Consider the following 11710-nt stretch of genomic DNA (forward strand, 5'->3'; position numbering starts at 1 on the left):
CCATTTGAAAGTACTTTGTGTAGCTCATTTCATTCTTTACTTCTTCTAGTTGGTTTTCCTTGTTTGTGTAACCCTGGCAAATAGTGAGTATGCCAGCAAAAAGGATTAAACTAGAAAAGTTGGACACAAAACATTGTACAGAAATCCTCAATCAGGTACACAAGAACTGCCATGTAAACAGGGCTTATCCAGAACTTTCCACTCCCTGCTCTGCTCCCATTAAAGCTTCTTGCATTCAGAGGTTTAGGAAATTCTGGTTCCGAGCCTTCGCCCCTTTCTACCACGTTCAATACCTAGTGATGGACTTTTCATCCAAGAATTGATTCAGTCCCCTTCTGAGCTAAGCTACCAGCTTCCACAACTTCTTGGCCAGATACTATCCTTTTACTGGTATAAGTGATTGGAAACCAGCCTATATCAGTAACAGAAGTTCAGCATGCAAAACTGGTCTACAGCCGTAACAGAAGTCTGGCACACATACACTGGTTTAAAAGTGGCAGAACCCAGTATAAGATTTGCTCCCCACCCCCACAAAAGGGGGAATGTGTGTTCCGTTTGCTACCTATCTAAATTTCTCCACTTACAGAAAACTGTGCAACTTAAATTGATTCCACCTCAGGCTTCTTGAATGTCTGTACAATGAGTTCCACAAGTTATTTACAGTGCAAAAAAGAACCTTTTGTTTTAAACCTATTACCCAAAAGCCCTTGTATTGTGCAAGACCATAGTCAATAAATCACCATTTACTTTCTCGATACCACTTTCTAAACCACCATCATATACCCCCTCTAGCATTTATTTTCTACACTGAAAAGTCCAAGGCAATTTAGCCTCTGCCTATGGAAGCCTTTCCATACCCATGATCATCCTTGTTCCTTTTGTACCTTTCCTACTTCGCCTATATCCTTTTTGAGAAGTGGGGACTAAAGCTACAGAGCATTCATGTGGATGCACTATAGATGCATATTTGTTTTGTTCCTTAGCAAACTGTCCATGATGACTCCCAAGATCTCCTTCCTGTGTAGTAAATGGAAAATGTAGAGCTCTTTGTTGCATGTGCATACTTTGCATTGTTTCCCCACCTCCCCTATGTGCATCACTTTGCACTTAAAAAGAGTAAATGAAATTCAACAATGTCGCCAATTCACTCAAATTTTACACAATTTTTCTGTAGTTCTCTCATCTGGTCTTTATCAAAGAATGTTTTTTCCATCTGCAAACCTGACCACCTCCCTAGTTAAAAAAAATAGTATAAATGTTCATATAACCGTCATAATATATTACTAATTAACACATAATTAACTGATTATATTCACCCCACTGCCAGAGTCAGGTGGAACTGTACCAATCAGCTCATCCAGAGGCTGATCAAGAAGTGGCTGTGGCAGGAGCAGGCAGTCTTGCTGCAGCCCTTCCTGGTCCAATTCCACATAGTGCCTCTTGGAAATAGAGGTGCACGGGACAGGTGGAACAGCTTTGTGCACCTGTTTTTAGGTGGCATGCCAGAGCCAAACAAAAGAAAGCCATGCTTACTTGCACTACATTACAAGTGCAGGTGCACAGATTCCCAGTTTTGGCTCCAATACAGCTCAAGTGAACAAAGGCACATGGAAGTATCACCTCATGGCAGTGGCAATGCCAATGCTGCAGCACCCTTTGGGAACCACTGGGGTAAATATCACTACAAACAATCTTGATGAAATTAAAAGACAAAGAGGACATACTACTTTCTTTTATATTTAAATCAAAGTGTAATTCTTTAGAAAATTAGTATCCATTTATAAAACTCTCATTTAACTACTATTTACATGCAGAAAATGACGACCAACTTTAAAGCAGCAGTTATACTTTACCCCCAAAGAACAAAACAATCAGGGAATGCAGCCAAGTTTCAGGCCACTTAATCAGGGCTATTTTAATATAAAAAAAGAACATAAGATCAACACATGATTGCAATGGAAATTAAAAAAAAAATATATAGTTGATTTTTACAAAAGGATTTGCTCAAAACATTGGTCCAATATTGTTGATACAAAGGATCTTAAAATGAGAGAGTGAGCATGAGTGCAAGCAAGAAAGCAAGCTGCATCATTCTAGACACACAATTAAAATCCTACTGAACAGTTTCTACACATAAATACATTACATATAGAAACACCTATGTGCATGTCACACATATTCTTGAACAGATAAATGATATCAATGGAGTATGTGGCACTCACACGTAACAGAAATCTTCACTACTACAACACCCTTTTCTTAGGAACAATTTTTAATATGAATCAAAACTTGGGCTGCATCTTCACGTGATGCAATGTCTGGATTCCTAGGCAAGTAACCTGAAATTTAACACTTACTATAAATCAAGTATCCAATATTGTTCTGAGTGAATTAAATACTAGCTGTCTTGTAGAAAGTTCATGAAAAAAGTATCTTTCTTGAGAAGACAGACTACTGTTAAAGAGCAAAAAGGAAATTATATTTTTACTCTTTGGACACAACTGCTATTCTAAAATTCAAAGTTTTAATAATTTTTTGTTTAGGAATAAAAATGTTACTCGTGGGTTTTAACACAATGACAAATAAACGATATTCTCGGGCTAGAAAGAAACGTGACAAAGCCGAGCAATTCAGCTGCACTGCGACATGTTACTGCACAGCTGATTCATTTCACTGGACAAAACACATACGTTGTCCTTTGTCCTGCTTTTGATGGCGTAAGACAAGGTGCGACATGATCTCCTCACTTACCCAGACCTGGGCTATGGGTCTCAGACAGCAGGGAAAAGTGCTTCCCTGCTTAGCCAGCCCTACTGGCTGGGTGCAGGAACAACTGGCATTCTCCAGCCCAGTATGGGTCTGGGGCAGTGGAGCATGCTGGGTGTTCCCCTGTCCAGCTAGCTGCGCAGGGCTAAGCGGGAAAGCACTTTTCCCCCATTATCCCAGATCTATGGCACAGATCCAGAGCAGTGGAGAAAGCTGAGATTTCCCCCACCCAACCAGCCCCACAGGGCACAGAAAAAAAGAGTATAATAGCAATAGAGTCTATTATTATTAGCCTTTGCACTGATTTTCCCATCACGTGGCATAATATAGAGTAAAGACATCTCTTTGCTCTGCATTTGTGCCGCCTTAACATTTTTAAAGGCGGCACAAATAAGAAATCAGACATCTATTTCTACCCTTATATTAGTTCACCCCAAAGATGACAAATTATTCTATCACTTAAGCAAGCTGTTGACACCAATTCTGTAAGGAGTAACACTTACTACTACTAATAAAAACATGTTATAGTAAAAGTTTATGTAATCAATGAAAAAGCTTAGATTAACTTTGTTTCAGCTTTAAACTCTTTCCCAAAGCTCTTCTTTCTTCTCTACACTCTATGGCTTTTCTGCACTTCAGCTTCTTCAACCCTGCCCTTGATTCTGGTGGTTATCTTCTACAAGTTTTTACATATAATAATAATACATTTCAACGCAGATATGGACAAGTAGCAACAGGATGTTTCCACTTCTGTCAGTCACTAGTGCATCTAGTACATGACATTGTGTCTTTAAACATTAGTGCAACAGAATCTAATTTAGACTCAAGTCCCGTATATCCCTGAGCATTAGGTCATTATGTCATACCACTAGGTTAGCTCCACATCAGTACTTTTATTTCTCAACTTCCACAGAAAGTAATTGCCTTTTCTTCTTCAAATGACTGTCATTAAAGAGTGGCTTCATTTAAGATATTAAACATTTCATACAGCAAAATGTTTAGTTAATTTAATGGAAGAATTTGGTGGGAAGGGGATGTATATGTAAATATTAACAATATCAATACATTTCTATACAAAAAGTGAAGGTAAACAAAGTTGCTGACATAGGGAACCAGATTCCTCCAGATTTGCTCACGAGTTTGTGGATATCTGAACAGCTCAGAAATCCAAAAGTTCAACCACAAAGCAAGTATAGCAAAGCAGTAATAGCAACGATTTAAATTTTCCTTCTTAACACCACTAATATTCCTTTTCAAGAATGTGAAGATGTATCCATGTCCCACTTCCCATTTCAAGATGAGATTTAACTGTAGATATGTGACTGGGACAAATCAAATAGGTGCTCCTTGAAACTGTTGTTGCCTTTGTTCCAAAGCTTGCTGACTTAGCATTTGCTGCTGTTTCTGCAGAAATTGCACCACATCCGGACTTCTTAATAATGACTTAAAGAAAAAAAAAATAGATTTTAAATTACAACACCAGAATTTTAAACACAAATCCCACAAGTTCTGCACAAAGCATTACAGCAGTATTTTAAAATACATTATAATTGGGAGCTCATTAAAACTCTAAAACATTACAAAATGTTATAAAACAAGCATAAAATCAGACAGAAAAAGCCTTCATCACTGCATGACCTCTGGTAGATGGATGGAATCAACATTAGTGCCAAGTCTTAATGCTAGGTCCAAACAACTGAATTAGGATGAAAAGGTACACAACACTCCTTACTATCATATCCTAGATATTTAACAGTAAGTTGCTGATAAACAGGTAATTTAAGCATCTACTTTTTTAAAGAAGTTCAAACCAGACAGACAGACCAGAAATTATACGAAAGTGCGACACAAGATGCTGTTCTCTGATATAAAGGGGACAGGAGGTGGGGAAGAAAAGTCAGGAAGTATGCATTCTGCTCCTCACAGTACTGATGTCTTTTTATTTATCTTGGTCAAATCACAGCCTATGCATCTCAGTCTTCCCATATATACTATGGAAATAATTATTTCATAGGATGAGTATTTCATAAAGTCCTCTGACATTCCTGGATTAAATGATACATAAAAAAGTACTAGATTGCATGTCCCGAAAACCTGTATCCCATGATTTCTGACTCATGGGCAAAAGCCTCATCTCCAGAGGGACATGTTCTTGTGTCCAGGCCCTTAAAGGGCTATTTACTTTAAAAGCTCCCCGTTGCTGTTTCCCAGGAAACACTGTGTTACTCAAAACTGAAACAAACCACCCAAACTTTCCAAGGCCAAATAAGAGCTCTGTGGGTAGACAGGCAAGAAAGGGAACACACACACACTTTAGATCTAGACTTTGCAGAGGGGCACACTAAATTCCACACATTACCAGGGTTGAAAAGAATCTATAATTAAAACTTAAAAGACATGGAATTTCTACATTTAGATAGAATTTCATTTTCAAAATTTCTAGGAGTCCTTGATATAAATAACATATACAGCTGATTAATGAAAACTGTAGCATCACAATGAGCACTGGTTAGTCATAATTAATGAAGGTATTAGGTGAATAGTCATGACTAAAACACTTTCAAACAGGCAGATGTATTCTCTCTCTGCAGATAGCTGTACTTCTTACAGGTCACTTAATGGAGCTACAAAATTGAGCCCCATTTATGTTTGACTGCAGACTTTACCAAAAGATTAGGCTAACAAGTTAAAGCATCCATCCAAGTTAAGTTTTGGATGATGTCTGCTCAAAAGAAAGGGGGATACACTTCTTCATGGCAGAGGAATATCCCAATGTAGTTAACATAACTACCATTTATAAATTTGTGGTCATACATTCCAGCTTTCAACACCTGCTTATGTGAAGTTACAATGTACAACAACAATCTGACTTTCTATTTCTAGGGAATCACGACCTAGCATTCGAGTGCGCACATTTTGCATTGGCTGGAATTTAAAATCTGCCGAGCAATAGAACTTACCAGCCTCTTTTGATTTAGCACTTGTTCTAGAAGAGTAGGTCTGGCTGGACGATCTCCAATAGATCCTGTTCTTTGTTTGGTAACAGAAACTGAGCCTTCAACACAATCCTAGGCAGAAGAGAGAATATAGAAGAATAAGGACAAGTGATATAAATCCTGGCATTAAAATTCATTTAACACCATGAAGGGGAAAACACTCAGGATAAAAGGACATGTTTCCTTTTCCTACTCTGTAGAAGGAAATAAGGAGTGCCAGAGGGGAATGTTCTCTTGCTAAAACATGGGTTAGCTCATGGAATCACTGGATCCAGCCTGTAGACCTGGATGAAGCACTACTGGCATTCAGCAGGGGGGATGAGTGCCAGCTGCAGGTGCTCTTCCAGTGCCGTCACAGGGACAAGGGCCTATAGCAGCTGGGTCCTAGCACCCACCAACTTCTGACCTGGGGCAGGGCATACCAGCCATCAGCCAGAAAAGGTTGCCACCCTAACCCTACTCTAGAGCAGCCACTCCTGCCACTGTTGGAGATAGGACCCTGGGCTAGGTGGACTTAAAAGCATCTCTGCCTGTTCTGGACCACTGTTTTTCCTTTTACTTTTCATAATACAGGCACCCCCCACTTAACGTGGTTTCATGTTAGTGCTTAGTGCTTTTTCGCTAAAGCATTCATTTAAAATTGATATCCAATTCCACTGAGTGCTCAGCCGGTTTCACTATAGCACTCAGTGGAATCAGGGAGTTTTGGCAGGCAGGCAGGGAGAAGCAGTGGCACCAAGTGAGGGGTGTGACTGGTGAGGAACGTAGGGGAGGCAGGCATGAGGGCCCACTGCAGCAGGAACTGAACTAATGTAGCTGATGTTAACATAGAGTGTAATAATAGTGAAATGTAACCATGTTAGTCTTGTCCTGTAAGCAACTTGAAAATTCCATTTTGTATCCTTTTGCTTGACACAAGTGAATGAACTCTGTATAGCCTTCATGTAGGAGTGTGTGTAAAAGGGTGAATGGTGAGAGAATGGCATAAAGATGGGAGAAGACGATTTAAACGTTTATGTAAGCAACAATGCAGCAAATGTAAGTTACCAGTCAGTAAACTAATTAATGAATGGCTGAAGAATCCAAGCATGAGAGATAACGAGGATGAGAGAGGCACACATCCTGCCAGATGGGCAGCAAGAACACTCCAAGGCTGAAATACCAACTTTGACAACCAAACTGATTTCAGGCTGAGATGAGCTGAAGATGAATGAAGAACAACCACAAAAACAGAAGCTGGATATGGAAAAACCCTGAAGTACTAAAACAAAGGATGCCAATCCCTATAAACGATGACCTCAAAGATGCCAAGTTGGGCAAGTCTCTCTCTCTACTGCCATTTTGCCAGAGGACAGATACATCTGTTTGACCCTGCTCCAGAGCTGCTATCTACAGAATCTCTAACTCAAGGAGGCTGGAGTCGGCCACCCAGTGCCATTATTGAACAACTGCTGCTGGTAATTATAATGTCTGAATGGAATGGTTGTTTTGTGTTTGTGTGTGTCTATATGGGTGGTGTGTCCAAACCCCTATGTCTAATTCATGTAATTAATAAATGAGGCATTTTGCCTTCCCCCCTTCATAAGGTCTTGTTCTTAATTTGGCAATTGGTATTTTAAAGTAACATCGGTCAGGGTGGCAGGAGAGCAGGCCCTGAGCTGGCATGTGGTGCCAGAGTGGGCGGTGGGGTGAGGAGAAGCAACAGCAATAGAAGGGAGGGCAGAGCTGGCAGGGGTACACACCCAGCGCATGGGGCAGGAGTGTGGGGTGTGTGCTGCTGTATGGGGCCCATGCCGGGGCCTAGGACCAGGACACCACACCCAGAGCAGGGTGGCAGGAGCACTGGTGTCCAGGCTGGTATGTGGTGCCAGAGTGGGCAGGGGATGGGGAGAAGCAGCAGCAACAGATGCAAGGAACACAGGGACCACACTGGTACCCAGGGCCAGTGGGAGCCTGCGCCCAGAGTGGGGTGGCAGGAGTGCAGGGCCTGCACTGGTGTCTGAGGCAACAAGGGCCAGCACCCAGAGCAGGGTAGCAGGAGCACCAGTACCCAAGCTGGCCATGGGGCTAGAGAGGCTGGCTGGCAGGCAGGTGAGGGGGTGGGGAGAGGCAATGGCAGTGAGAAGCGGCAAGTTGGGGGAGAGGGGCATGAACGCGGGACCTGTGCCAGTGCCCAGGGCCAGGACCAGCAGGGGCCCAGAGCAGAACAGCAGGAGCACAGGTCCAGGTTAGCACGTGGCACTGGAGCGCTGGCAGTGGACTGGGAGCAGCAGAACAGGCAATAACCAATTAATTTCTATTTACATTCATTTCTTTGGGGAAATGGATTTCGCTTAACGCTCAGTTTTTCTGGAACCAATTAAGAGTACTAAGCAAGGGCTCCCTGTAGTTTCTGGCTTTACCAACCATAATGAGTATAACTGCAGAAACAGGTGAATTAGTCTTAAAATTGCAGAAATTAACCAATTTACCAGTTAGATAACCAAGCTGAATTCATTCAATAGCTCAATTTTTAAATTTGCAGGAAGGAATTATTTTCGGTATCAATAATGAAGCTGGGGGCAGAAGTGTACAGGGAGTCAAATGAAAATAGCAAGATGCACTGATACCAAGCTACCACATCTCAATTTATTTCAGCACCGCAGTCAAGGACAAGTAACAACTACAAAACTTTCTCCTTTACAGTTATAAGCTTTATCCCCCCTCTACAGTTATCAAATACATTTCCTTATAATGTGGTCAGAGTCGCCAACAGAAGCAGCTCAGTCAGATTACATTCAGAATTGAGGTAGTTCTAGTGACATGTCTGCACCTTACCCATGCCACCTTCTCCACGTGCTGCAGGTTTCTCATGCTGGTAATTCATGAGCCCAAAACTTTCCACCTCGCTCAGTTTGTTAAGCAGTACTCCCTCCCATATCCCTTTAAAAGGATCTAGTAAATAGCTAGTCTAACATCTGCCAATTCAACTTTCTTTATGAAACTAAAAGAAACAAGCTAAGAAACCTAGCTCAAGCCTCCAGAGAATGACAGTGTCTACTGTCCTAGAAATCAATCTACATGTTAGTAACAAATAGCCAGGCCTTTCAGAAGCACCAGTCCTAAAGAGCATACCTGCCACTAGAGTAAATGCATTACACAGCTGTGCAGAACGAGAGAAGCAAAGCCCTGTCCTTTCCAACACATTAATCATTTACTTTTGTCCTGATAATCCTCTCTTTACTTCCATCCTCCTCACAGCATAAACTTTTACCAGCACCATCCCTCATCAGTAGAAGAAAACCTGCTTCCCCTTTCTCAATTTGTTTTCAAATGTAGTGCCTGCACAATATTCAAAACCTACCCAAAAAATACCTCACAAAAATTGTGAGCAACTACCACAGGCTCCATTGCCCAATAGCCTGAGCCTGACTTTCCTGCTTAACTTGTCTCCTCACATCTCATGGCACCTCTCAAGAATTCCAGTGACTCCCCAGGGTGTCCCATCACCCTGGTTGAGAATCACTGCCTTAGAAGGACAGCACTGAACCATATGCCTCTAGAGTAATCTATGTCCTCACTCTGCTCCTCCCTAGCATCCACTGCTTCTTACTTAAAAATACCAAGGGAGGCATCTTCACCTGTTTTGTCCAACTGTCATTAACAGATCTATCCTCCCCAGCAGGGTTTGGGGAGAATCCGCCCCCAGCTCTGCCTCTCCCTTCACCCAGGGTAACAAGCTCTGCAAAGTCACTATGACTACATATACACATTCAACTTTGCTTTCCCAAGAGAAAAGAAATGACCCTGCATAGAAGTTCAGATAGAGCAGCAAAGAGCCTGCAATGCAAAGGCTGGGCTGCCAGGGCCCCCTAGAGCACGCAGCCCACAGAGCTGGGAAGTGGGGTGGGGATTGTTTGTTTTTGTTTTGAAGTGAATGTAGGCATGGATGGGCAGGGGCAGGGAAGCACACTCCCTGCTTTTCTAACGCATACATCTCCCCATGACACTTACTGAGACATAGACATTAAAACTGGATTGGTACAGAAGACGGGTGTTAAAAACCTCCAACGCTGACCAACTCACAACCTCTCCAGGTGACCTGTTTGTGTTTTACTACCCTCCTCGTGAAAAAGTTTTTCTTAATAGCTAACCTAAACCTTGCTTGCAGCAACTTGAGACCATCGCTCCTTGTTCTGTCATCCACTGCAACAGAGGATAGTCCAGCTCCATCCTCTTTCGAACCCCACTTCAGATAGTTAACGGATGTTATTGTATCCCCCCTCAGTCTCCTCTTCTCTAGACTAAATAAGCCCAGTTCCCCCATCAAAAGTCATGCCCCCCCCAGTCCCACTGGACTCTCTCCAATTTGTCCACATTCTTTCTGTAGCACCGAGCCCAAAACTGGACACAGTACTGCAGATGTGGCCTCACCAGTGCAGAAGAGAGGGGAAGAATCACTTCCCTCGACCTGGTGGCAACCCAGTTGGGCCCGCTGGGAACAAGCCCTGCTGCAGGAAAGAGAGCAGACCCCCATAAGGAGAGAGGGGCGACTGAGGGAGAAACGGGCTACTAAGGACCGAAGTCCCAGGCAGAGTCCCCGTCCCGCCCCCGCCTCTCACCTCGGCCCGGGCGCTGGCCCCCGGCGCGGCCGCCCCGCCCTGCGCCGCGCCCGCCCCGCCGCCGCCCAGCGCCTGGTCACTCTTCTTGCGCTTGTACTTGTCTTTGTACATCTTGTTGCGGTGCCGCTTGCACATCCAGGGCTTGCGCTGCTTCGCCACCTGCGTCGTGGTCTCGCTGCAGCCCGCCCACGTGCAGCTCTTGCAGCCGCCGCCCGCCGCCTCCTCGTCCTCCAGCTCCTCCGGGCTGGCCGCGCCCTCGCCCGCCGCCTCGCCCTCGCCCTCCTCCGCCTCACCCGGCGCCACCTCGTACAGGAACATGAGGCCGCCGCCGCCACCCGGGGGCTCCGCCGCTTGCTGCAGGACCCCGCCCGCCGCCGCAGCCTCCTCCCCGCCGCCGCACGGCTGCATCACCAGCAGCGTCAGCTGGGGCGGCGAGGAGGAGGGGGGGGCGGCAGCGGGACTGGCCCGCGAGCCGCGGCTAACACTTGGCGCCTCCGTCCCGGCTCTTAGCGGCGCTGCAGGCCGCCGCGCTGCAGGCCCCGCCCCCAGTGCGCAGGTGCAGCAACCTCCCCGTGCAGCGCCTCCACGCGCAGGCGCGCTCCGGAGAGGCTCGCGAGGGGGCATGCGCCTTAGCCTCTGGGAGGGGAGGGGCAAGGAGCGACTGCGAGAGCGCGACGGCGGCCAAGCGACATACTGCGCAGGCGCAGCTTAGGCGAGACGGTGGGCGTATCCTCGGTGCGTGGTTGACAGCGTGGTGAGGCTGGGGGGCGGATCCAGGGAGGTGCCTGCCCTGTGTTCTTCCCTCCGGTCACCCCCCGCCCCCGTAATGGTTGCAGTTACGAAGCCATACTGCTCCCAGTGGCCCCTCTTATGAACTCAGTGGAACACTGTGGGTTAAAACTTGCAATCAAACAGCATTCCCCCCTCATAGATTTCATAGACATTGGGGCTGGAAGGGACCTGGTAAGATAATGAGTTCAGCCCCCTGCCCAAAGGGCAGGAAGTCAGCTGGGGTCACAGGATCCCAGCAAGATAAACATCCAATTTAGCCTTGAAGGCATTCAATGTAGGTGCTTGAACCACCTCCGCTGGCAGACTGTTCCAGACCTTGGGGGCTCGGACAGTAAAGAAATTCTTCCTTACGTCCAGCCTGAAACTCTTGTAGTAGGTTATAACCATTCGATCTCATCATCCCTTGGGGCGCTCTGGTGAACAAACGTTCCCCCAGATACTGGTGGTCACCCCTGATAAACATAGGTGGCCATCAGATCACCCCTGAGCCTGCTCTTTTCCAGGCTAAAGAGCCCCATGGCTCTCAGCCTGTTGTTGTAAGGTCTGTTTTCCTGA

General features: G+C 45.1%; 1 protein-coding gene across 1 annotated transcript; it reads right to left on the minus strand.

Annotated features, from left to right (window-relative positions):
* Positions 1 to 1885: 1885 nt before the first annotated feature.
* On the minus strand, positions 1886 to 10987 carry RFXAP (regulatory factor X associated protein). The gene is made up of 3 exons (XM_090051108.1): positions 10364 to 10987; positions 5727 to 5834; positions 1886 to 4209 (listed from the first exon to the last, which is right to left on the minus strand). Exons 1-3 carry the CDS (start codon positions 10985 to 10987, stop codon positions 4099 to 4101), a joined length of 843 nt encoding a protein of 280 aa, XP_089907234.1. The 3' UTR covers positions 1886 to 4098.
* Positions 10988 to 11710: the final 723 nt, after the last annotated feature.

Source organism: Crocodylus siamensis, chromosome 1 (assembly GCF_052110815.1).
Source record: "Crocodylus siamensis isolate JL-2025a chromosome 1, ASM5211081v1, whole genome shotgun sequence".
In the NCBI taxonomy this organism is placed as follows: domain Eukaryota; kingdom Metazoa; phylum Chordata; order Crocodylia; family Crocodylidae; genus Crocodylus; species Crocodylus siamensis.

Bases quoted from the DNA above. Each gene is read 5' to 3' on its own strand.
- RFXAP (XM_090051108.1), bottom strand. From the start codon at position 10,987: ATGCCCCCTCGCGAGCCTCTCCGGAGCGCGCCTGCGCGTGGAGGCGCT. The intron at 5,835-10,363 runs GTGAGAGGCGGG...TCTTCTGCCTAG, and splicing joins GGGCCAGCGCCCGGGCCGAG to GATTGTGTTGAAGGCTCAGT. The intron at 4,210-5,726 runs GTAAGTTCTATT...TTTTTCTTTAAG, and splicing joins TGCTAAATCAAAAGAGGCTG to TCATTATTAAGAAGTCCGGA.